A 26,533-nucleotide genomic window follows, 5' to 3' on the forward strand; every position below is an offset into this window, starting at 1 on the left:
ATAGCATGTGCATGTAGGGAGCTTCCCTCAGCACCCCAGGCACCCGTCCACTCCCAGCTGTCCCCCTCTTTCTGCTCCATCAGCATGGTCAGTGCCTCTTCTTGCTGCAGCTCTGGGCACCACTGAGCCCCCTTGTTGCTTGGTGAGCCTTGGAGAAGGGGAGGGACGTGCAGGGGTTGTTGCCAAGGCTGTGTCGGAGGAAGGGTGGATGATGACTGTGAGCTGGAGGACTGGTAGTTGGGACCTAGCTGAGGAAGGCCCAAAAGCCAGGATAAGGGATCTGGACACCTCCCGGCCTAGGGGACCACTTCACTAAACTGAACAGTGGGCCGGCTGCCCATCCCAAAAGTGGATGGGCCTCAGGGGACCATGAGCCAGTGAAGTACCCAGAGAGTCCTCCCTCAACTGCAGCCTGCAGTGTGTAGAGACCCGTGGGGGTCCCAGGCCCAGGCCTCAGGAGAGGGGCCAGCCTCTGCAGCAGCAGCAGAGCTCCGTCACTGGGCTCTGTGTGGACGGGCACGGCCAGGGCCGGTGTCCGGTGCTGTTCTCTGATCTCGCCTGCTTTCTGGGGCTGGCTCTCTGTGCTTCCCTGCAGGCTGTGACTGGCCCGGGCTCCCTGCTGCCAATTCTCCCAGTTCATACCAGCCGGAGTCAGTCTCTGGCCCTTGCACCTGAGAGTACAGCTAGCACAGGGCTGTCTTGTGGGGCTGCGTCTGTCTACGCTGCTTGACAACTCTGCCCATCTGTTATTTACTTTGAACAACCAAATACTTTTCAGGACTGCGCAAAGGTAGCACATGAGACCCTGTGACCTGGGAAGGGCACGGCCAACCCACCCCCGAGTGACCCTCTTCACTGGCCAGTGAGCCCAACCGCTCAGAACCCATGTGCATATGGGGGTGGCGCCGGTGCCACAGCTGGAGCTCAGGCAGTGTGTCACGGACAGAATGGGCATGTCCAATTGGCCGGGCCACACCTGTCCCCCTGCCACCCCTAGCAGGAAGGGACAGCCAAAGGCAGCAAACTAGACCCAGCAGGTGCACAGAGGTGTGGCCAGTGGTAGCCAGCCTGCCATGCACCTCCTTCCTCCGGGCCTCACGGGCCAGCCGCCAGCATGGGAACTGAGCATGATGGGCAGTTCGGATGTCAGGATTGGGGGACCTGAAATACGTGGTAGGAGTGCAAATCTTGCCGCCCTGGGGCCTCCACCATGACCCCAGGCCGTTCTTTTCCTATCCACACTGACTCAGGCTCATGGCCCGCTGCCTCTTTTTTTTTTTTTTTTTTTTTTTTGAGACAGAGTCTGGCTCTGTTGGCCAGGCAGGAATGCAGAGGCACGATCTCGGCTCACTGTAACTTCCATCTCCTGGGTTCAAGCAATTCTCCTGCCTCTCCTGAGTAGCTGGGATTACAGGCGCACGCCACCACGTCTGGCTAATTCTTGTATTTTTAGTAGAGACAGAGTTTCATCATGCTGGCCAGGCCGGTCTTGAACTCCTGACCTCAGGTGATCCACCCACCTCGGCCTCCTAAAGTGCTAGGATTACAGGCGCGAACCACCGCGCCGGCTGGTCCACAGCCTCTTAATGACCACTCACGGCTTGCTCCTCCCAACACTCTCCCGTCCATAGCTGGAGCCGTTTCTTCAGATCCCTGCCAGCCTCAGTGGTGGGTTCCATCAGCGCAGCCCTCCTGGGGTCACCACCTAGCCTTTCATTCACTCTCAGCTTTGCCTCAACATGAAAACTCAGGCAGAGCAGTGACCCTGCTTGGGGAGTGAGGGAGCTGGACCTGGCTGTGTGACCCTGTACTGATCCACTTGCCTCTCTGGTCTTCAGGCAGGCGAGGGATTGGGACTGTGATTTCTAAGGGGCCGCCCAGCTCTGGCAACCTGGCCTGTGCCAAGGGGGAACCCAATGAGCAAGTCTGGGATCACTGCTGACAACCCCTACCTGCACCCCTGTCCTCCCTGCTTCCAGGGGTCTCGTCTTACACCACAGCCAGGTTGTAGAGTGAAAGGAACCTGCCCGCACTAGGCGTGCAGCCCTGGAAGGAGAACCCTTGGTAGTGTTCAGGCTGGCCTCACCTAGGATATCAGGGCAGCTGGGGACCCTCTAGGGGTCCTCCTTCTGAGCAGGGGCTCAGGGCTGCTCTGCCTGTTCCTACTGCAGGAGGTGACAAAGGCATCGGACGGCAGCCTCCTGGGGGACCTCGGGCACACGCCACTTAGCAAGAAGGAGGGTGTCAAGTGGCAGAGGCCAAGGCTCAGCCGCCAGGCTTTGATGCGATGCTGCCTGGTCAAGTGGATCCTGTCCAGCACAGCCCCACAGGGTTCAGGTAGGGCCAGGATGGGCTGTGGTCAAGGGTGGGGGTGGGGAGATCTGTTCTGAGCACTGTCCTTTCTGAGGGCTCAAAGGCCAGCCTGGGACCCCAGCCTGGGCCACACCGCCCCTGTCTCTATCGAAGGTGTGTTTTCATTCACTCACACCCTTCCCCATTCACTGAGTGCCTGCTTCACACAGGCCACTGAGCTCCCAGTGGGACCCACAGAGCATGGGTACAGAGAGCTGGGACCACACTGGGGTTTTCCAGTTGGCTAGGAAGACAGAGCCGGGCTGCAGAGTCCGACACACCAGGCTCCACCCTGCCCACTGCTCACGCCCTGAGTAAGCCGGGGTACCTCCTTCATCCTTTCTAAGCCCTCCGTGAGAAGGCAGGCTGGAACCTGTCCACAGGGCACATTTGAAGAAGGGAAATAATGTGTGCAGTGCCTGGTGATCAGGAGGTCCAGCCCTCAGCCCCTCCTTGGTCCTGTTCAGTGCACCCCAAGGATTGGTGCTGGTTCTTTGTCTTGGCCTGCGTTCTGGTGTGTTAACTAGAGAACTGGCAGGAATCACTGCCCTGGGCTCGCCGTGGGTGATATTTGGTGCTTGCCGGGTGTGACAGGGCCACGATCTCACACACACACGCAGACACCTCCCACTCACACCTGTGCACACACGCCGGTGCCTCTACCACACATGAGCTTGCACACTCACCATAGACATAGGTAGCCATACCATACACACTTGCATACTCACATACACACACACCACATGCAGGCACACATGCACCACGCACACTCATGCAGGCACACACACACCGTGCACACTCATGCAGGCACACACACACCACGCACACTCATGCAGGCACACACACCACACACACTCATGCAGGCGCACACACAACACGCACACTCATGCAGGCGCACACACACCACGCACACTCATGCAGGTGCACACACACCGTGCACACTCACGGGATCACACAGGTGAGCATGGTGCGTATGAGTCTGCCTCTGACTTTAAGGTAAAGATGCAGACTTGCCTTTGACAGCTGCATCTGGTTTGCTGTCTTGGACCCTCTCTAGCTGTGTGATTTCCAGGAAACCTTGGTCCCCTGACCAGGGAATGGGCACAATAGGGGTCCCAGCCTCCCAGGCTTGATGAGGGTCATGCATAGAGGTGATCACCTGAGGGGTCTGGGCAAACATCAGGCAGAGTGGCTGACAGCCACAGCCAGAGGTCCACACCTGTGCACAAAGGGACTGGCTGCTACGCACCAGATCCCCGCCGTCCTTTACCCACAAACACCACTCCATGGTGCTCCCAGCACGATTCCAGCCCCCTCCCTTTTGCCACCACCACCTCTGCTTCCCTACAGAGCCCCTACCCATCTATGAGGCTGTCACCTTGGCTGACACTTGTTCCCATCCCCTTTCCATGGAAGCACTGGCACTTGTGAAGGCACGGGTGAGGTCCACGTGCACCCCAACTTCCCGGGGATGGGGGTGGTAGGTTTTACAGGTGGCAGAAACTTGATGAGTTGACTAGAAGCACATGCACATAGCTCGACCGGGAAGAACCACCTTCAGAGCACTGTCTGTTCTGCATCAGAATGAAAATGCATCTGTTCTCCCTTAGGGTGGGGACGAGAGCACGGTGGCCGTTGCATGTGCTGGGGGCTCAGGTCCAAGCTGACAGGCACAGCTTCATGTCGTGTGAGACTCATATTTCCTCCACTTCAGTCTTCCGGGGTTTTCTTGGTGGCAATGAGTATTTAAGGGGTGCTGAAGTGGAACCTCCCTCTATCCCTCAGGTCCTGCAGATGCTCCGCCTCATCCTCCCGTCTCTGTCTCTGGCGGGCAGAGGTGGCTCGGGACGGTCTGGGGCTGGTGTGCACCCTTTGCCAAAGCTTTCTGCACACCCGTGACAGCAGCAGCTGTTCTGAGTGAGGTGGATGGGGAGGAAGGCGAGACAGGGGCTGGCTTGGCGTGTTCAAGTCAGGGCTGGGGGGGACCACCCCAGCATGCCCCACCTTACCTCAGGGCAGCTTCCTGGAGGGCAGGGCCTTTCCAGACTCAGCTGTCAGGACACGTTTGCCGAACAGCTTGTCAAAGACACACAGGCGACAGGGCCAGGGCACCAGCGATGGGTTCGCTCCCCCGCGTGGATGCGTTTACCGGACCTTGTGCAGACACTGGGAGCAGATGTGAGTGACACGTCCAAGAGCCTGTTTGATTGTGCAAGGGAGCAGTGTGAAGCTCATCTTCCTGATGTGCCAAAGCGTCCACGGCAGCTCGGGGAGGTCACATGACTCAGCAGGTGGCACAAGAAGCGGGGGTTGGGGCGGGGGGGAGCTCAGGCCCCGAGCTCCACGGTGCCCACCTGACGAGCGTCTTTGGTGGGAGCTGAGGGAGGAGGGAGCCCAGGGACCTCACAGATGGAGGAGCCAGGACTCCGATGTGACCTTTGTCTCCCTTGGCCATAGCTCCTGGGTCTCCTGTCTTCAGTCCCAACATGTGCCGCGTGTGTCCTGCAAGGAGGGCGGGCTGGTGTGGTCACACCGGGGGCTTTGTGCGCGTGTGAAGTGCTGCGCCGTGTGCGGACAAGGCATCCCCGCTCTGTGGGAGCCTGCACAGGCTCTGGGTGCAAAGAACAATGGGGCCCATTCAGTGTAGCCCCGCAGCATGCTCTGCGAGGCCCCGCACGGTGTCCTGAGCCTTGGGGTCCTGGGGGAGGCGGGCAGCCCAGATACTGTGCCCTTGTGCTGGGGTTTTTCCATTTGGCAGAAGTGAGGCCAGAGACACAAGTCGGGAACAGCTGGGAGTGAAAGCCAAGATCCAGCTTGGGCGAGGTAGAATGTAGGCAAAGAGTGGGCAGGAACCAGGGGCCTGGAGACACTGGGCAAGGGCTGGAGCATCTGTGGCTGGGCCCTGAGTGGCCCCTCCTGGGTGTGAAGATCCCAGGATGGAGTCAGGAGGTGGCCAACAGCGGGGCCTCTAAGAGGGGAGCCCAGGAGACTCAGAGCACAGGCAGCCTGGCCCCACTCTACCCAGGAGATGCCCCTGATCCTCAGCCTACAAGCTCCTTGGACCCTCCTCCATTATCCGAAAGCTGGGACTCTGGCCTGCCCTGTGTGTCTCCCCCGCATCTGAAGTCCCTCCCTGCAGGACGCCTCTCCAGAGGCATGGCCAGTGCCACACTGGACAGACCCGTTTCTCAAGCCTGGTGCCCACAAGGGCTGTGGGACTTGGGTTTCTTCAACTGGAATAATAATGTCACCCACAAATAACCTGGGGTCCCGGCTGCAGACAGCTGAAACCGGGCAGGCGGGTTTAAGAGGAGGCGTCTGCTCCAAGCCTCAGGAAGTTCACAGAAACTCTGGAGAACCAGAGAACGAGGTCTGAATGGGATGAAGCCAGGGCCCCACCTACCGCCTTGGGAGATGCCTGGCATCCTGGACCACTCTGGCAGGAACGCTCTAGCAGCTGCTGCACCCTTCTGTATGACACGGTGCAGCCATTTCTCATACACACACACACGCACACACACAAGCGAACACATGCACACACACATACACACACGCGCACACACATATATGCACACACACAAGCACACACACAGCACACACACATGCACACACAACCACACACACGCACACACATAAATGCACACACAAACCACACATGCGCACATACAAGCACATACACACACAAGCACACACATGCACACCATGCACACATACAAACCACACGTGCACACACACACAAGCACACACATGCACACACAACCACACACACGCACACACAAACCACACACGTGCACACACACAAAGCACACACATGCAATACATGCACACACAAGCACACATGCACACACAGCACACACACGCACACACATGCACACATGCACCCACACGCACACACACAAAGCACACACATGTGCGCACACACGTGCACACACACGACCACACACACGAGCAGACACACACGCACATGTACACACACATGCACACACACACACGCACACACATACCCCTCCCCCAGAGAGAAGACCCACATCCTCCTCAGCCGCCCGTGCGTCCCAGGGAGACGCTCATTCTCCCCCGGGTTCAAGGGTAACGCCACGTAAAATCATCACCACCACCAGTGCTCCTGGGAAAAAGGGGTCGCAGAAAGGTATGGGAACAAAAGGTGAATTAACTTGTCTCTAATACATAAAGATCTATAAACATAATTTTCGTGTATTTGAAGATACAAGATACAATTGACATCATGAGGCATCGAGATACATGACATCAAAGTGAGATGTTAGATTGGTGCAAATTGTCAAGGGTTTCTGAAAATTATTATTAATCCCTTTCCATGGGTTGTAGTGTGACATCTGTGGCCATCTTTAATCCACCACAAGGGCCTTGGCTGAGTCCTGGGTGGAGTGATCCAAACCCCCATTCCTGAGGGATCTGAGTCGTTGGTGGTCCTGCCTCAGTGGGGTTGCTAGAAGCCCCCACTGACTTCCATCACTGTAACTGGCAGTGTTGCTGGCTCCCTGGAGAATTCACTGGATTTGAGGTAGAGTCCTCCCTGCTCCCCTTGATACCAGGGTCATTCGCTGACCGATGGCCCTTGATGCCAGTTGGTCTGAGTGGTGTGAGGGACCCAGCATGGCCAAGCGGCCGTCCCCGCTTGCAGTTCAGCAGACCCCATGCCGCCTCCTGCAGGGAACGCATTCTCCCACGGGAATCTGAAGCCTCTAATCCAGAGCCTGGACTATTGGAGACGAGCAGCAGAGGTGCGGTGAGCGGGCCTGGATGACGGAGGGGCCTTTGCGTGTTTTCCCGGTCTCTGAGCTTGCTCTTCTGACGCGGGGAGAGGCAGCACATCCAGCAGGGTCACCAGCGCTGGACAGGGCAGCCCTGGAACCCACAACTGGTGCCAGAGCCAGTCTTCAGTGGGTCTCGTCACTGTTCCGTGAGGCCGGCTGCTTCTGGGGTGGGCACAAGACGGGGACAGGAGCCTGTGAACCCTGGCCTTTGACCACACTGCTCTGCTCCAAGGTGAAATGAGTCTGTTGCTCAGGATCTATGGCGCGGGGGCACTGTGATGGGGGGAGGTGCTGGCAGCACCAGGGCAGGCCAGAGGGAAGGTCACACCCAGAGTGACCGTCACTCCCCCAAGGATAATGGGAGCCCCGGAGTGATGGCAGGGACGCAGAGCGGCTGACCTGCCACCTGGTGGCCAGCTGGGCACTGAACAGCAGCTGCAGCCTGATCAGCCCAGGGAGAAGTTCTTTCATTGAACCCATGGTGTTTGGTTCTCAAGCAAACGCCAGAGGGGCCGGGAACAGAGGCTGTGAGGTGCACAGAGGGGACCACTGGCCCACCTGATCGTCCAATCGTCCAGCGTCTCCTCGGCCCTAGCCTCCCTCGGAGGGCACCTGTGAAGCACTTGCTGTCCCACTCTGGGTGGTTCCTCCCCAGGCCTCCCAGCCCTCACTCCCCCGACCCTGCCCCTCCACCTCCCTGACCCCTGAACTAATGGTTAACAGCCATCCATGATCAATGTAAACCTGTGCCTCGGGCCCTCTCTTCTTCAGACAACGTGGGCAACACACGTACCAGGAAGATGTCCCTTCTCCACGTCCTTCCCCTAGGTGGGCCTCAGTGTCACCTAGAGTTGGTGCCAACATTTCTTGCAGCTCTATCTATAAGTCACCTCTGAATGTTTTTCCTCCTCAGACGGCCTTGGAGACCGTGGCGGGCGGGCTGTGGGGAAAGTAACAGTGCAGCAGGCACAGTGGGAGTCACAGCCCCCACAGGTACAGCCTGTCTGCGCCCTCCAGACCCGCCCTGCCTCGGGCCCCGTCCACGGCACCTGGGCATGACGACAGAGCACTGTGTGCACATGCAGATACCAGTGGGGCTGGGCGAGAGGTTGATACTTGGCTCCTGGTGGGCGGTTCGGGGTTCATGGCCACCTGGTGGGTCTGTCTCTGTCTCTCCCACCATCAGGCGGTCCACCCCCACAGCAGCCCAGCAGTGGGCAGTTAGCTGAATGCCAACAGGAAAGATCTTTGGCATTGCTCAAAACCCAACAGACCACAGATTTCCCCTCTGGGGGCCTGCCATGGCCCCGCAGAGCCTCCCAACTTGCCTTAGACTCATCGTGTGTCATTAAATGTGCTGGGTCATTAGGCCCAAGGGGCAGCGCTGCTTGTGCTTGGCCTGCACCTGCGGCACAGCCTCTGAGCGGCACATTTAACCGCAGTGCACAGGAGGCCCGCCGGGCACTGCACCTTCCTTTATGGGCGGGCGTGCGAGGCGCAGCAGCTTGTCTTTCCCTCTGCAAGGGATCCCTTGGCTTGCCTGAACTTGCGTGTAACAGAAACCCCAAGTAACTGTGGCTTGGTCGAGACAGGTGCATCAGCTCCTACATGGGAAACAAGGGGCAAGGCAGTGGCTGGAGCTAGTTTGGCAGCTGGGGGACGTCAGTGTCAATGTCTTTGGTTCTTCTACCGTTTCCCTCACTGTGGCAAGGTGGTTGCTTTGCAACCCACACAGCCTCATTTCAGGCAACAAGAAGGAGAACCAGGTGGAAGGGGAGAGTGGTGGTCCCCATGGCAGGAAGGCAGCACTCACAGAAGTCTCTGGAAGACAGATGCTTCCATCCCACTGGCCGGAGCTAAGCTGCCCTGGCTGCGAGGAAGGCAGGGGAATGGTGGAATTCTCAGCTGGGCGCGTTTCCATCTCCGACAGCATCTGAACCCTGTTGGTGAAACTCAGAAAGAATGAATACAGAACTAGCATTCTCAGCCACATGGAGCTTGCAGGGTTGTTTTGATGACTGAAGGCACTCACTGGCATCCGGAAAGACCTTAGCGAGCTGCCTGGCTGTAATTGCTTTTATTTATTGCTAGGTGCTCAAAAACATGGAGGGCAAGGGGTTGATCAGCTCCAGTCATGAATTCGGCTCTCCCTTCTTCTCAGCAGCGGAACCCCTTCCCACTTCCCCTTCTGCACTTTAGAGAGGCACAGCAGGGCTGAGGGATGAGGCCGGTGGATGGAAGTCAGAGGTCAAGAGACAGCCTAAGGCTAGGGCCCTACCTCTGCCCCCGTTCTGCTCAGGGCCCCTGGCCCCGAGCCTCCTAGGCAGGGACTGAGTGGGCGCAAGCTGCTCCCTTTCTGGCTGCGGAGAAGCCCTGGAGCCTGCGTGAGGCCCCTCTGCAGTGAGATCACAGCCTCAGCTGATAATCACACCAGCGTCACCTCCTCAGTTGGTGCTGGGCGCTCAGGAGCGATGCCCCATCCTCACACCTCCCAGCCCAAGAAGCCGCAGGGGCCCTTCTGCCTCCAGGAACAGTGAGCTCCGGGGGCATGGAGGCTGAGGCCAGGCACCAGGTGAAGGGGCAGCCCTGGGGCAGGGGCAGGGGCAGGGGCTACTTGAGGAGGCCGACCCAAGGCAGGGGGGCTGAGTGCGCACTGGCTGCCCTGGGGCTCTGGGCTGAAGGGCAGGCAGTCCCTGGAAAGGCTGGGAGAGCCAGAGGCAGGGACAGAGAGTAGAGGAGAGAAGGACAGGCCCGGAGAGCCCAAGACACTGGGAACAAGCTGAGACCAGGAGGAGAGACACTGCGTTTGAGAGATAGAGACAGACAGACAGACCAGGAGAAGGGAGTCCTGGAGAAAGAAAGGTGCTGAGTGTCAGGCTGAGGAGAGGCTGGCAGAGGAGGTTGGGGAGCAGGCTTGTGAGGGCACCACCTGCACAGTGGCAGGCAGGGCAGAGCTGAGGGCAGGAGCCGGGTGGATCAAGCCACGCCTAAGGATGACAGGGTGCAGCCCTGGCCCAAGGCTCCAGGAGTGCCAGCATGGCTGTGGGAAGCACCTTGCAGGCACCATCAGCGTCGTCTTCCGCTTCATCTCTGGGAACCTGGCTCGAGGTGAGGGCTGCTTTGGTGGGGCTGGGACAGGGCTGCAGAAGGGGCAGCTTTGGGCCGAGGACGGGGCCTGCCTTGTCTGGAGGTGACGGGGGCAGGGGTGGGCAGTGGCCCTGGGAGCAGGACCACAAAGAACTGCAGCCTCTGCAGCCAACGGGACAGTGAATGCCAAGCCTGGGATCCCCAACTCCTGGGCTCAGGGAGAGCAGATGGGGAGGGGCCGGCTTCTCCGTGGGGTACACAGACTCAGGCCCAGCCTGGGCTGGGAGGGAGTGGGGCGGCTCTCAGGCCAGCCCTCCTGTGCACACCGACTCCACTGCCCAGGCCCTCCTCACTGGAGACTGTCTCTTCTTCCATCAAAGGCAGAAGTGGTGTCAGTGATGAGGATTAACAAAAATGGGCAAGTGTGTATTGAGACCTCAATATAGAAAGTCTCAATTAATGACAGCCACCTCCCCAAACCTATGAAACCCAAGCAACCTGGAGGCCTTGGCAGGGATGTAGGGGGCTCCCCGAGTCTGCGCTTGTGGGCCCAGGCCCATGGGAAGCCCCGGAGGCGGGTGATCCACAGCCAGCCAGTCCCACTCCTGGCTTCGGCTCTACCTCCTCGGCCTGTGCCCGGGGCCGAGCAGGACCAAGACCAAGGCTCGGCCTTGGGGACCACGAGGCAGGCACAGGGGTGGTGTCCTGCATGGGGGGACCTGGCATTTGCTGGGAAGGACACGGGGGAAGGGTTGATATCAGGAGCTTCCGATCCTGAAAGGAGTGACCATCAGCCGCTTGGAGTGCTGAGCAAGGCTGTGGGGACATAGAGGAAAGCAGGCTAAAGAAGTCAAGTGATTTCCAAAGAGAGATAAAATCAAGTCCCTAAAACAAAGATGAGCTGGCGTAGACATGTGACATGTACATCCCAGGAGCTGGTGCTGCCAGCTGCCTATGCTGCCAGAAGATGCTGCTCCACACTGAGAGGTCCCCTGCAGTCGCCGGCAGGGCTGGGCTGCCACAGCCGCTCCAGGGACGAGGGGCTCGTCCGCCCCTGTTGTCCCTGCCTTGTCCTGAGTGCCTCGCACAGAGCCTGGCACACGAAATACCTGTCGAATTCATGCATGACATTTTGAGAAGCATGCAAACGTAAGACGGAGCACACACTCACGCATCCCCAAACCGGAAGCATAACAGAGGCGTGGAGAGCGGTAGATAGCACAGAGTCTGCAGGACGAAGGCGGACCCTGCCGTGCAGAGGCTGTGTGGAGCGGGGGGCTCAGTCTAACCCCAGGTGGCAAGTCGGGTGGCTCTGGGTAGGGACCCGGAGAGCCCCAGGCTCCTGGGCCTTCCAGTTTTTCAAGACAGGGGAATTCTGTGGCTACGTGTGCTGTCCCTTCGCAGCGCCTCAGGCTCCTGAGTCTTCCCTTCCTCAGGAAGTTTTTGTGGGGAAGGAGGAACTTTGAAGATAGTGGACCCTGGGCTGCTTCTGTGTGAGGTGAGACACCAGCGGGCCAGGCCCGGGGGAGAGGAATGTGCCCGGGGTCACTGAGTCACTGGGCACGAGCCTCCGAGCTGGGCGCTCCTCCTCGCTCCTCCTGGCTAGTGACCCCGAGCATCCCTCCTGCCCGCCCTTGGCCTGGCTCCTCATCTTCGCTGGGGGTTAGAGTGACAGTGCCTCCTCCACTGGGTGACCCAGAGGGCCGGTTTATGGCCATGGTGTTGCCATAAGCAAGAGTCTGTATTGCCGAGACCTCCGGTGCTTGTGTCATGCCTTTGTCCTGCCTCACAGGCGCTCGGGCTCCTGGTGCTCCCTCTGGCTCCCTCCGCGACACCATCTGTCTCAGTCCATGTTCCTTGTCTTCCTTGAGGAGAGTGAGACATAAGCCTCGTACCGGATTAGGAGGCCAGGAGGGCTGTTCCCAAGGTGGTCACTGAGCCCCAGCTCAGAACAAGGGAGGGAGGGCAAGAGCAGCGGGTGAGCCTCTGCCCGGGGCCCCAGGTGCCTCTCCCGGCACCGAGAGCTGGGGCTTGCTGGTCGTCCTCTGAGCTCCTCCCAGCTCTGGTGATGCCGGTTCTGGGATCCTCAGCAAGCTGGGGAGGTGCTCTTTGGGAGCCGGGGTGAGGAGGCTGAGAGCTGGCTGGGTGTGGACCCAGAGGTGCAGTGGAGAACGAGGTGGGTGCCACTGAAAACAGCACTGCCTGCTGCCAGGGTGTGGAACGACGTGGAGGGAGCCTGAGGCGCTGCAGCCTCTGACCCTCGGTCCACTTGCTGGGGCCGCCGCTCTTCCCTGCCATTTGCATTCAATTTTCTGCAGATCCTGTGGTCGCTTTTCAGGCGTCAGCAAGTACTCAGGGAATCCCTTCCAACCCAGCACCCTCCTTTGCTTCGGGACTCCCTCCTGCCACTCACGGCAGCCTGGCGGGTTGGGGAGGAGGAGGCAGGGTGTGGTGCGCTGTGGGCGGGTCCCGGAGTCTCTACGCCCTTCCCAGGCCTGCCCAAGGTCGCCACCCCTCAGCGGCCCCTGCCACCCCTCGGCCTGTCTCCCAGGTGCTGAGCCTGCCCCTCTCCAGTGGTCCTTCTTGTGGGGAGGTTGGGACTTTGAAGACGGATTTCCCAGGAGCATCTCCTCCGGCTCCATGATGGCCTCTGGGTGGGTGCCCAGTTCACTGTCCTCACCTTGGCAGCCGCCAGCCAGTGTAGCCAGTCACCACCCGACCTCCTCCAGGGTTAGATCAAACCCAACTGGCCCCGCATCCCCCAGACTCCAGGGGCACATTCAGATCACCACGGGCTTCTCAGAAGTCCCTGAATTGGAGGGAGGAGGGGACTGAAGCCCCCCAGGGTGGGAGAAGGAAAAACCGCAGCACCCCACCCAGCCTTCCCTAAGCCCTCTCCTCCCCGCCCCCCAGCCTCTCCTCCCCGCCCACCCAGCCTTCCCTAAGCCCTGTCCTCCCCACCCCCCAGCCTCTCCTCCCCTACCCCTAGCCTCTCCTCCCCACCCCACAGCCTTCCCTAAGCCCTGTCCTCCCCACCCCCCATCCTCTCCTCCCCACCCCCCTAGCCTCTCCTCCCCGCACCCCAGCCTCTCCTCCCCATCCCCCCAGCCTTCCCTAAGCCATGACCTCCCCGCTCCCCAGCCTCTCCTCCCCACCCCCCCAACCTTCCCTAATCCCTGTCCTCCCCGCCCCCCAGCCTCTCCCCCCCACCCCCCCAGCCTTCCCTAAGCCCTGTCCTCCCCAACCCCCAGCCTCTCCTCCCCACCCCCCCCAGCCTCTCCTCCCCACCCCCCCAGCCTTCCCTAAGCCCTGTCCTCCCCACCCCCCATCCTCTCCTCCACACCCACCCAGCATTCCCTAAGCCCTGTCCTCCCCACCCCCCAGCCTCTCCTCCCCACCACCCCAGCCTTCCCTAAGCTCTGTCCTCCCCACCCCCCAGCCTCTCCTCTGCACCCCTCCAGCCTTCCCTAAGCCCTGTCCTCCCAGCCTAGGGAAGCCTAGGCCCTTTCCTCCCCAGCCCCCCAGCCTTCCGTGCGCCACCCTCAGTGGGTGAAGGGTTGGGTCACGGAGCCGGTCAGCACCTTAGTGTGGCCTGCAGAGCTGGTCCTGCATCTCTCGCACTGTTCCTGGCTGTTGAGACTTCTCTCAAACTCAACAGGAAAAGTTACATTTAATACCAGATACGAGCACGGAATTCACATCAAGAGAGCACCAGCCCTGTGCTCTGGGCCACTCACCCTATCACAGGGCAGGTGCCCCCGATGGAGCCCCAGAGACAAAGCTAGGGTGCAATGGAAGAAGGGGGGTCAGGGCTGGGGCTGGGGCACCCGACGGAGGCAGCAGAGACTAGAGGTTACACACAAAATGGGGCACATCTGGCTTGAATTGACAAAGCGTCATTCTGACGCACTAAAATGCCATTCTGCAAATAGACACGGAGTGCGTGTCAAGGTTCTGTGGAACTCCTTAACAAGGAGACGAACACGGGGCTCTTTAGAGGGTGGGAACAAAAGGCAGACAGAGACAGGACTGCTCAGTTACACAGACGGGACGTGAAACAGAAAGACCTGGGTGAGTGAGGCCACTGCCTGCAGGCTTGTCTTCTCTGCCGCAGGGAGGAGGAAACCACGGCATCTTATCCGTGTTACAGGCCTGGAAGACGTCGGAGCCCTTAGTTCTGCCTCTCCAAGAGTCAGATGCCCCGACCGCCATGCTAGATAGTACCTGGCGGGACCTCAACGGGCACTCAGTGCTCCTCAGGCCACAGTGCCACGACTCTTAAGCATCTCATCTCTGCCGCTCATAGCTCTGTGTGAAGCAAATTGCTTCTAACCTCTCTGAGCCTCAGTTTCCTCATCTGCAAAATGGCCATAAGAATAATGAGGTTGGCAGGGCCTGGTGGCTCATGCCTGTAAATCCCAGCACTTTGGGAGGCCGAGGTGGGCAGATTGCTTGAGCCCAGGAGTTCGAGACCGGCTTGGGCACACAGTGAGATCCCATCTCTACAAAAAATACAAAAATTAGTCGGACACGGTGACACACCCCTGTGGTCCTAGCTACTTGCTGGGAGCATGGATGGACAGATCGCTTGAACCCAGGAGGTCAAGGCTGCAGTGAGCTGTGTTTGTGCCACTGCACTCCAGCCTGGGTAACAGAGTGAGATCCTGCCTCAAAAAAAAAAAAAAAAGGATGAGGTCACAGTGGAGGTTGTTGTCAGAGGCATGTGAAAAGCCCTGTCCCCCCGGGACAGCCTGCTGCCCTCCCCACCCTGCTGTGACCTTGGGCAAGCTGCTGGGTCTCTACGCATCTCAGTCTCCTCATCCATCAAATGGGCATAATGGAGAGTGGTTTTAAGGAGTCGATCAGTGTCCATAAAGGGCCAAGGCAGGGCTGTCCCTGGCCACAAGGGCAGGGCTGGTGATAGTGGGACTGGTTTCAAGGCCATGGGTGGGGCCTCGGTTTCCTTGTCTGTGAAGTGAAGGATGGAGAGAAGGATTTTCAAGGTCTAGGATCAGATGTCTCTCCCGTGATTTCTCCCCTCCCCGCTTATCCAGGCACAGGGGCCAGCAAGCCTGGGGTGTGCTTGTGGCTTCTGCTCGTGGGACGGGGCCTGCCTTCAAAACACCAGCCAGCCCCGGCCCTTGGCAGCTCTCCCTGGCGCTTCCGGTGCTATGAGGCCCTGTGCCCCTCCGCTCAGAGCACTTCTCAAACGCTTCCCCAAGGCCTTGCGGATGAGGCAGAGTTCGTTAAGAGCCACTGCGAGCAGGTCAATGCTCTTCTTTACCCAGGAATCTGGGATTCTCCAGGAAGAACGGGCTGCTGTGGTCCCGGCCCTCGCTCTGGCCTCCACCCACCCAACCTCTCCCATTGCCTGCCTCCAAATGGCCAAATAGAACATGTAGGAGGGGGGTGGGCAGGAACTCTATAGGAGGGTCAGCAGAAGGACGAGCTGACTGGTGAGGTGGAGGGGGCAGCCTCCAGAAAAGTGCAGAACTACCTGCCCAGGCACAGGGCCCGTTGGCCCCATGGCCACCTTCCTAGCGCCAGGCCCCTCCCCCGTATGCTGTGCATGTGGGACCCACATCCCTGCCCTCTGGGGTGCAGGAGGTTGGGAGTTTTTTCGGAAGGTGGGGAGAGGAGACGGGAGCAGCTTTAGAGGAAGGTGGGAGGGAACGTCTGTGTGTGCTTGGGGCGACCAAGGAAAAGGCAGAACTGCGGTGGCAGAGAGGGCAGTGGGTGCCCAGGGCTCCGCGGCGGTATCGCCCAGGCTGGAGCCTGCAGGCCTGGCCACCCCTCTGGGAAAGGGCCCCTCCCGGCCGGCGCAGGAGCGCTCTCTGCAGGCGTTCCGTCCTCTTCCACCAGGGGCAGCAGGTGCCAACGCGTCCGCCTCCCGGACCACTTCACTCCTTCAGGTCACCGGCTCTGCTGCGTTTTCTGTTCCCACCTGTCACAACGTTGGGGCTTAAAGACACCAGGATCTGGCATCCCTGGGATGCCACCTGTCTTCCGGGATGTGTCCTGGCTCCCAATGCCCTGAGCTAAGCCCCGGACAAGCTGGGACCCTCTCCCCAGCAGCCTCTGCCCTGGTCCCTATGTCCCCGCAGGCCTTGGGGTGGCCGTGGCCTCGTCCCTTGTCACCCCAGAGGCAGTGGTTTTGAGACATCATCTAGGAAGACCTGTCCTCCTGTATGGACGAGGGGCCAGCTCCTGCGGGCAGGCGAGGGGAGGGCTGCCAGGGCCACGTGCGGGGCTCCTGACTTCGGGGCCTGCACCTGACGGGGCGGTGGAGGCTGAGGGAGCCCGTGGCCACTGCCTTGGACTCCCCATCACGCAGATAGACCGCGGCTCCTCGCCTCCCCTCCGTGGGCTGGCGGGGCCTCTGCGGGGAATGAGGAGAGATGGGCCATGGGCTGACTTGGTCAGCGAACTAAACGGATTCCCTGTTGCAGACTCAGGTTTCATTCTTGTTTGAAATAATGCCGAGTAGTTTTTCTTAATAACGTGAGATTGTTTTTTAAAAACAATTTTTTCATGCCCTTGCTTTGCAAAAAAAAAAAAAAAATGACAGTTTTGGCCGAGTGCGGTGGCTCACACCTGTAATCCCAGCACTTTGGGAGGCCGAGGTGGGCGTATCACAAGGTCAGGAGATCGAGACCAGCCTGGCCAATATGGTGAAACCCCGCCTCTACTAAAAATACAAAAATTAGCCGGGCCTGGTGGCAGACGCCTGTAGTCCCAGCTACTCGGGAGGCGGAGGCAGAAGAACGGCTTGAACCCGGGAGATGGAGGTTGCAATGAGCTGAGATGGCACCACTGCACTCCAGCCTGGGCGACAGAGTGAGTCTCCGTCTCAAAAACAAAGCAAAACTAAACAAAACAAAACAAAAGACAGTTTTATGGCCTCTTCCAATTTGGGAGGAAATGCAAAAAGCCCAGAACCACGGTGGCAAACTCCTGGCTGACTGAGGCTGGGCTGGGAGGTAGAAGGGAGCTCCAGTCCCTTGCTGGCTGAGTGACCGACAGGGACAGTGTGGGGAGGGAAGTGTCCTGGCTGGGCCCTTGCCTCCCTTTGGAGCAAGGTGCAGCCACGCTGGTGGGGTCCACAGGCCTGGACCCCAACTCGACTGACTGAGAGCTGGCCGTCCCAGAGACGGATGGGTTTGGGCCTGGGCCTGAGCAGTGACGGGAATCCTGGGACTGGAGTGGGGACTGGCGGAGACGGAGACGGTGCAGGAGCTCATCTGAGCAGCAGGGAGGTTGTGGCATGGAGTGCTGGCCGCAGCTCAGCCCAGCAGGAGGGGCGCGCGGAAATCTGTGCTAACCTCTAAGCCTAAGAAAGGACACAAGAGGACAGTCGGGGGATGTCCCAGCAGCTTGGGGTCTGGCTGAAAGCTGGGTATCATGTGAGGAGGGTCCCGGCCAGGCAGGAGGTTCAGGGGGCCAAGGCAGCCATTGTCCCCTACCCCCAAAACAGGTTGCCTGGAGTGAGGCAAGATGCCCAGGGCAGGGGGCAGGTCAGGGCACATTCACGCACACACACAGTCACGCACACACACAGTCACACACACATACACATACACACTCACACATACACACACATATACACACACTCATACACATACACACACACAAATACACACACTCATACACACGTACACATGCTCATATACACACTCATACACACGTACAAATACGTACACACACTCATACACACACACACTCTTACACACATACACACACACATACACTCATACACACACTCATACACATACACACACTCATGTACACACTCATACACATACACACACTCATACACACATACAAATACATACAGTCATACACACATACACTCATACACATACTCATATACACACTCATAAACACACAGACACATTCATAAACACACACTCATAGACACTCATACACACACATTCACTCATACACATATACACTCATATACACACTCATACACACATACATACACATTCACTCATACACACACATACACACACTCATAGACTCACATACACACACTCATATACACACTCATAAACATATACACATTCACTCATATACACACTCATACACACACACTCATACACATACACATTCATACATGCATACATACACTCACACATACACACACACACTCGCATACACATACTCATATACACAGACACATACACATGTGTACACACATGCACACACGTGCACACATACACGCTCACCCCAGCACACACTCTCACATGCACACACACTCACATACACATACACACACTCCACTCGGGAGGGCCAAGAACAGCTTCAGGTTGGGCTCTGGGAAGCCACCAGCTCCCAAATTCCTAGTGCCCATCATGGCCTACAGGGCCTGTGGACCTGGCTCGGCCTGCCGGCTGTGTTCTCAGATGGGGAGCCCTACCCTGCACCGCGGCTGTGCTTGTGAATGGCGGTGGGAACGCCCATGGCGGGGTTGTTCTTGACTTGGTTCCTTGTTCCCCGTCTCCCACCTAAGGTGTCCCCAGAGGGCAGGTGTCCTCTGGCCACCTAGCCCAGGGGCAGCTTCAGAAACATAAACTGGAGTCTGCCACTGTCCTGCCAAAACCCTGGTTTCCGTTGGTCCTCGAATAAATTCCAAATGTACCTCGGCCTACAGGGCCCTGTGGGACCTGGCTCTGCTCACATGGCTGAGCCCCTCAGTCCCAGTAGGCCTCTGCCTGGAACTCCCCTCGCTCTGCCCTTCCTCCGCAGGGCATTCATGCGTGGGGCCCTCGCTGCCCCCAGCACCTGCACCTTGGGCTGCTCTCCCCAGCAGGGCTCGGTTTACAGGTCTCCACCTCAGAAGCCTTGCCCCCTCTTATCACCACAGTGCTCAGCGCGTGCTGGCTGCCCAGTCAGATTGCACGGGACCAGTCCCTCTCTCGCTGGAGGACTGAAGGCCAACTGTTCACTAGACCTAGACTGTGCCACGTCTATGGAACAAGCCTTGAGTAGGTCACCGCCTAGCTCCATTCTAGGCACCCTAGGTCAACCTGCCAACTCCCAAGGTCTCTGCAAGTCCTGATGATGGTGCCTTACACTAACCATGCCCACCTTGTCTGTAGTGAGTGCCACCACTTGCCCCCAGTTCCTATCCTGAGGACCTCATTGCCCCCACCTTGCACTCAGCGATCCCAGCTCAATGGCTCTGAGGCCACATGTGGGACCCCCTGCCTGCTTTTCAAGAACCTGGATGTGCACTCACACACATTCACACACACGCACACATGCACACACTCACATACACTCACACTCACACATGCACACACGTACACTCGCTCACCATGCGCACTCACACTCTCTCACACACACACGCACTGGAAGCAGTGGCTGTTGTTTTCATTTATAGCCATAGCTGATGCGGCTTCCGAGCACCTCCTGGGGCCACAGCAAGGGGATGTCCACTGTGAGGAGGGAGCTGGAGTGGCAGGACACCTTCTCTGTCTCGGGCAGGTGCTGGTGCTCACCTGTGTCCTCAGCTCGTCCTCATGCTAATCCTGCAGCGGGCGTCACCGTCGCCCCCATCTTCCCGGGGAAGAGCTTGAGGCTGAGAGAGGGAATGGTTTGTCCGTCCATCTGTTCATCCATCCATCCATCCAACACACAGCATGAGACACCCTGGAGGCTGCACACAGCAGGACTCAGCCCAGCTGGGAGGGAAGAAAGAGCCAGGGAAGCCTCCCCACCTTGCAGGTCCCCTTCCCATCTCACCCCAAACTTTCATGCTAAACTTGCGGGAGAATCTGCTGTGGTTGGGCTGTCGGGGACAGACCTGAGCTGGGGAGATTTGCAGACCTGCTGCCAGCCTGTACCAGACAGACCTGGGGCTCCGTGGCCCCCACACACTCTCAGGGAAGGAGAGCAGAGGCCCATATGCAGTTTATCTCGGCCTCACCCCCTGGGGCCTTCATCATGAGGCTCTCACACATGCAAACCTGCACCACCCCCGGCCCCTGCCACCTTCCCCGGGACTGGGAAAATGGACCAAACATGACGGCACACCCTCCCCGTCCCCGGCCCCGCTGGCCTTCGTCGTAGACCTGCTGAGCTCTCATGGCGACAATGAGGAAACTGAGGACTAGAGAAAGAATGAGCTGTCTGAGGTCATTTAGGTCTAACTCCCAGAGCCGTGCTGCTGCTGCTCCGCTGTCTGAGCAGCAGTGTCCCACGTGGGAAGTGGAGGCCCACACGGGGAGGCTGTGGGTTCTGTCCGAGCGCCTGGAGGAGAGCGGCGGGGCGGTCAGGGGGCAGCTGAGCTGGTTCCACGCACTGATCTCACAAAGGAAGTGGTGGATCCAGGGAGGGCGGGTTGGACGCCGCTGCGTGCCCGCTCAGGTGCGTGTACCCATGTGTGTGGCACATGCAGGTGTGTGCACACCCCTGTGTGTGTGAGCGTGCTCACCACCTTGAGGTCCTCCGTGCCTACCGTGCCTGTGTGCTGGGGAAGGGCTCGGGTGCCATTCTTGCGGCAGCATTCTCAGTCTGTAGTCAGATCTGCCAACTGACTGCCAGGGAGCCTGGCCTAAGCAGACATTGCTCCCCAATACCAGACTCTTGGGGTGGGGGAGTGTGTGCCCCAGCACACACCTTGGAGGAAGAAACACAGGTTTCAGCTCTAGCTGCCTCCGGGCTCTGGCCTTTGCTGGGCCTTAGCTATGCCCTCAGCAATGCGGGCCGCTGGCCGGGGCCAGGGACGTCCCTCAGTGACCCATGGAAGGAAGAGGGAAGCTGCAGAGGATGGGGGGGCAGAGGATGGGTGGGTCTCAGTGTAGCCCAGCGATCTCTAGGAAGGGTGGGAGGGCTTGGACTGCAGCGACCTTGGGCGAGTCACCGTGCCTCTCTTGGCCTCCACTTCCTCATCTTTAACATGGGCTGTGATGAGAGAAGAAATTGCCTCTTTGGGTTACTTTGAGGATTAAACAGAACACAGCGATTAGCCCAGGAGTGCTCTGTGCACAGTAAGTGCCTAGTTTGTGCTGTGGCTCCCAGCGCCGGGCTGAGCCTCAGAGTGGTCCTACAACCCTCTCATCCCACAGCACCCCTGTGGAGAGCATCCCACTTTCTAGAGTAAGCAGGTCCTGTATTTCAACTAAGCCAAAGGCCTGGGGTAAGAGCAGAGGCCCAGGCATCTCCCTTGATACCTGCCCTTCACCTCTGGACCACCAGACCCCAGGCCAACAGGACTGGCATTCGCTGGGCACTGGCCACCCTGGACACTGCACTGGGCTTTCTCACATGCCCTGATTTCATCACTAGCCCATCCTACAGGGGATTAAGCAGCCTGTCCGGTGTGACCAAGTTGGTAGGGCCCCCCTGTATCTGACTCCAGACCCTGTGCCCTGAGGGCACCTGCACCGCTGGGGCTCCCTCACCTGGGTCTCACATAGAGCTGGCCTGGCTGCCGGGAGCGGGGGGACCCGGGAGCAGGCTGAAGCTGTGCCCTCTGGCCGGCCTGACGGGGGTCTGCTAGGCACGGACCCTTACATCAGGTTCGTGGCTGGCGCGCACGTTCCCAGTTAGGCCGAGTAAATATTTACAGCCATTACAGCCATTGATCGCCTTCGATCCTGGGCGCTGCTGTGCGATGCCCCTGCTTACTCATGCTTTCTTAAAAACAGCTCTTCCCTGCGTGTCTTTAATAATTCAGCTCCTAATTGTCTCCAGACGCAAACCTGAAAATGCCAACTCAGGGCCTTCGCCCCCGCTCTGGTCCCCCGCTCGTCCCCCCTGCTGGGGACCCCTCTCCCCTTTTCTGCCGCAGATCCTGGCCTCCCTGCCCTGCCTCTGACCACTTCTTAGGAGGGGCTCAGGACGTCCCTCACCTCCGGCCGCAGTCACCGCCGGCTGCCGCAGCAGAAGTGAGCTGGGAATAATTGACTTGCAGGGCTGGGGCGAGAAGAGGCAGGAGGAGGAAGGTCTGGCCGCGGCTCCCCAGGGCGCCCTGAAGTGCTACTGGGCAGGGAGGGGCAGGGATCTGGGGCATCTCGAGGTGACAGGGGAGGCTGATCCTGAATGGGTCCCTAGACAGGCCTCAGCCCAGACCTCCCCTGCCAAGGGCTGGGGGTGGAGGTGAAGCCAAATCAATATTTATAGCATCTCCTGGGCACCAGGTCTCCTGGCTGTGGCTGCTCCCCAGCAGCCTCTGAGGGCCATCCCATATGGGGTGGAGTCTAGGGGACTGCGTTGTGTCCCAGCCCTGCCCCCGGGGCAGGGTGACCAGGGGCTACCAAGAGCTCCACTACCAGCTTCACTTCCCTCTCCCTGGAGGCCCAGACAGGGTCACACATCGGTGTTAGGGTAGACTCACCCGTCCGTGCCCCCCAGGGCAGCTTCCCAGTGTAAAACTCTCACAGCCAAACACCACCCAGGGCCTGAGAGGACAGACACACAGTCACTAGGACTGCAGCTGACCCACAGCCAGTGGCCACCGATGCAGAGGGCCCTTTCGGCCAGGACGCCGGGGCTGTAGCTCCCAATCCCAGGTCACCGGGCTGGCACTGATCCCTCCTCTGCTCTCTGGTCTGAGAACACCCCGTTGTGAAGCCGTGGGGCTCCTTGTCTGGCAGGCAAGGTCCCAGGCTCTGGGGACACGGTGGGGAACCGGACGGAACAAAACGCCCTAGTGCGTATAGGCTGTGAAATGTGTGATGAATAAACGATCTATGGGAAGGGAACAGGGCTGCAGAAATTACCTAGGATGGGGAAGAGGGGAGGAATGCCCAGGGTGGGGCCTGCAGGGCACATGGCATTCAAATACAGATCTGAGGGGTGAAGGAGAGTGAAAGGGAAGCTGCCCAGGCAGGCAGAGGGGCAGCAAGGGCCAGAGCTCAGGTGTGAGGCGAGCTGGCGGGAGAGGCCCCTCCTGCTGTTGAGGGGTGGAGGCTGAGCCCCAGGGCGGCAGGGCTGTCCAGGGTGGCAGTGGAGGAGGGAGGGAGCAACAGTGCGTTTGGAGGCACTTTGAAGATGGGACCCAAAGGATTTGCAGATGTCCTGGGTGTCAGCTGCGTGAGAACGAGAGGAGCCAGGCCAAGGCTTTTGACCTGAGCTGCTGGAAGAACCAAGCTGTTATTCACTGTGGTGGGAAAAACAGAAGCTGGCCTGGCAAGAGGGGAGGAGGGGGCTTGGCGGTAGCATTTCAAGTCTGAGACATATAAAGAGATCCTAGCAGAGGCTTCAAGGAGGCAGGTGGGATCTGCAAGGGTTGGAACTGGAGGGATACATTTGGGAGTCATCAGCACATAGACGGATTTGAAGCCACAAGACTGACTGAGCCCGGCGTGCACACTGATGTCTAAAGGACTCCTTGCCCCCTCTGCCTGCGCCCATCTCTAGAGCTTGTCTTGGACATTTGCAGAAAGCTGCTATTGTTTTTTCTGTTCAGAAAGACACTTATCCACATTCCAAAGAGTGCCCCGCATCCTGTTCTGCCATCGGTAGCCACGAGGGCTCCCAGCTTCTTACCAGATCCAGCTGGTCAGTCATAACAGGAATGCCCACTGGCCAGGGCAGGTGCCTGACCCAGGCTGGGCCAAGGAGATCCCTTCCCAGATCTTTTGACAGTGGGTGGCCCCGTGACTGGGATGCAGAGGCTGTGACATGGAGGCCTGGGCACCCTCTTGTAGCCAACCATGAAGCCACATGGAAGCAGCCACTCGAGAAGGGACACTGACGTGCAGCATTTGCATGTGAGAGGTGGAGGACGCAGTCAGTCCGAGCGGACTTTTCTGGTTATCCCTGCCCCGTTCTCTTCCCGTGGTTTGGTTTAAGGGCTAAGTCCCTTTGAGTGAGCAAGTTCTCTCAAGTTAGGCTTAATACAGCATCTCAGCATTCAGACAGAGAGAAGAGGCACAGGCCGAGGAATCCAGGGGCCCAGGAGCACAGGCAAAAGGCCGGTCCTCCTGATCCCTGGACCAGATGGCACAGAGCCAGGCGAGAACGCGCATGTGACACACAAATGGCCCTGGCGCTCGGGGGCAGATGCGTACCAACAGGAGAACATACTGATGATCTGATTCTATTCTGAGTCAACTGTTTTAAGGTTTATATCAGGCTGGCCAGCGCGGTGGCTCACGCCTGTAATACCAGCACTTTGGGAGACCGAGGCGGGTGGATGACCTGAGGTCAGGAGTTCGAGACCAGCCTGGCCAACACAGTGGAACGCCATCTCTTATTTTGAAAATATCAAAAAGAACTTAAGAGTCATGGAGGAGAGTTCGGCATGCTCCTCTTTCATCTAAAAGGAGTCCCAGAAAACAGGTGAGGGGACGGAGAGGAGGAGGTGTACCTTAATATTAAAGATAACAAATGTAAGCATTATTTCATTTCGTCTTCAAGTGTGGGGCATGGGATATTAATATGTGTCATGTGGAAAGGTATTTTGTGGCAAACACATTTGGGGAGTACTAGTCAGATGAGGCTACACAAATTCTTTCCCTACAGACCTTCTCAGAGCCTTTATTACACACCCTTTATATTTTCAAGACAATGTGGGGGCCCTGGCTTTGGAGTCTCAGACCTGGGTTCTCAAGCTTTCCCTGCCTCTTTTTATCTCTGTGACATTTGGGACGACCTTTTGTCCCTCCGGCCCTCAATTTCCTCATCTGTTAAATGGGAATCACATTTAACAGAAGACCCCAAGAATCACATCCTTGGGGGTCTTCCAGACTTAGGGAAAAAGGGAGAAGACAAATGTGAAGATGCTTAATAAAATGTAAGGTTATGTGAATGTGAAATGCCCTGTCTTGCGTGAGTTCTGTGACAGCCTCTGGCTAGGCCTCACTTGCCTCACCTGTGAAATGGGAGTTGTGGTAAATCACTGTAGCTCCCCTACCCCGCATGTAGTCACGCGCAGCTAGAGTGGTTGTTGTAGAGAAAACAAAAACCAAATGAATGCTCCCTCGCTCTGAGGATAAATCCCCGGTCACAGGCTTGGCCATGTCCTTATAACTGTTTGACTGTTTGCCTACACCTCTAGAGTGTAAGCTCCTTGAGGCCAGGGCTGCAGCTGCAGCATGTAATGCCACATCTGGCAGGCACAGAGTTGATTTGGGAAGTATTTATCAAATGAGTAAATGCATGAAGTTAGGCCTCTTCTAACTCTGAAATCTTACATCCCTCTGGATTGAGAAAAGAATCAAAAGCCTTTCTCCCACTACTGCTGTGGGAAACAGACTCCCCTGGGCCCTGACTCCTCCCCTGTGGTGGCCTCACCAGGGCCCGCCCTCAGCCAACCTAGCCTCGAAGAAGGGAATGCGTGGGTGTTTCCAGGGACTCCTCAGAGCATGTGCTCAGGGTAGAGACCGTATGGGCAAGTCCTGTAGCCTCTGTTAGTTGCCATTGTGATCGCTCGTAGGAGCACAGTGAGGATTCAATGATACTATGTCAGTGAGTGCCTAGGACAGTGCCTGGCACATGGTAAGCAGCAATGAATGACACTGCTGCTATCCGTTATTGTTACCCAATTCCCTCACTGAGTCCAGAGGGCATGATGGGTGACTGAGTCCTCCCAACTTCCTTGAGGCAAAGGTGGAACTCGGATAGGGGGCGTCTCACTCCTGCCCAGCACCCAGGTTGCTCCCTGCTGCTTTCTGACTCGGACCCCAAGGTTTTTATTCCCAAGTCATTCATCTGCATTCAGCTGACACAGGCCATCTGCAAGACACACACTTCTCCGAGCTGTCAGAAGACACCGCAAAAGCTGAGATCCTGGCATCAAGCGTCCCAGATGGAAATTCCCCAAGACACCCTTGGGCCCTCGGCTCAAGTTCAAACAAAGAAATGCTTATGTTCAGAGATCTTCACAGATCACCAGCGAGGATGTGACTTGAGAGCACTTTGCGTCAGCATCATAAAACATGAGGATTGATGACCCGTGCGACTGGGGCGAGTGCCAGGGGAACGCAGGCTCTGAGTTGGCCGGCGGTGCTTCCTGCGTACACTCTGTGCAGAGGGTGCCAGCCTAGACTGAGGGGCCGGTTGGAATAGTGCCACACTAGTTAGCATGTCCCGCAGACCCTTGTTTACAGCACACTCGCACAGGCATGTGTGCATCTGGTACTCATGACGATATGCGGGCTGGGCAGGGATTAAGGAATACGTCCCCACTGTGGGGATGAGGGAAACTGAGGCTCGAGGAGGTGTGAAGCCAGGCCGCTGAGCTCACACGGTCTTGGGTCTCCCTACTCATCACTACCCTCTCCTCTTGGCAGCAGAGAGAAGTAGGAAAGCCAAGGTCAGCCAAAACCCAGAAATTTACCCAGAGAAAT

At 58.2% G+C, this 26,533-nt stretch overlaps 1 protein-coding gene across 2 annotated transcripts in view; it reads left to right on the forward strand.

Annotated features, from left to right (window-relative positions):
- Positions 1-26,533, forward strand: part of KCNIP3 (potassium voltage-gated channel interacting protein 3) — a 90,127-nt gene that overhangs the window by 9,851 nt on the left and 53,743 nt on the right. For both annotated transcript variants that reach the window (XM_008007946.3, XM_073023175.1), the window contains exon 2: positions 2,172-2,337. In XM_008007946.3, the coding sequence (XP_008006137.2) occupies positions 2,172-2,337 (166 nt within the window). The remainder of the gene's footprint in view (positions 1-2,171; positions 2,338-26,533) is intronic.

The sequence above is a fragment of the Chlorocebus sabaeus genome, chromosome 14 (assembly GCF_047675955.1).
Source record: "Chlorocebus sabaeus isolate Y175 chromosome 14, mChlSab1.0.hap1, whole genome shotgun sequence".
Taxonomy (NCBI): Eukaryota; Metazoa; Chordata; class Mammalia; order Primates; family Cercopithecidae; genus Chlorocebus; species Chlorocebus sabaeus.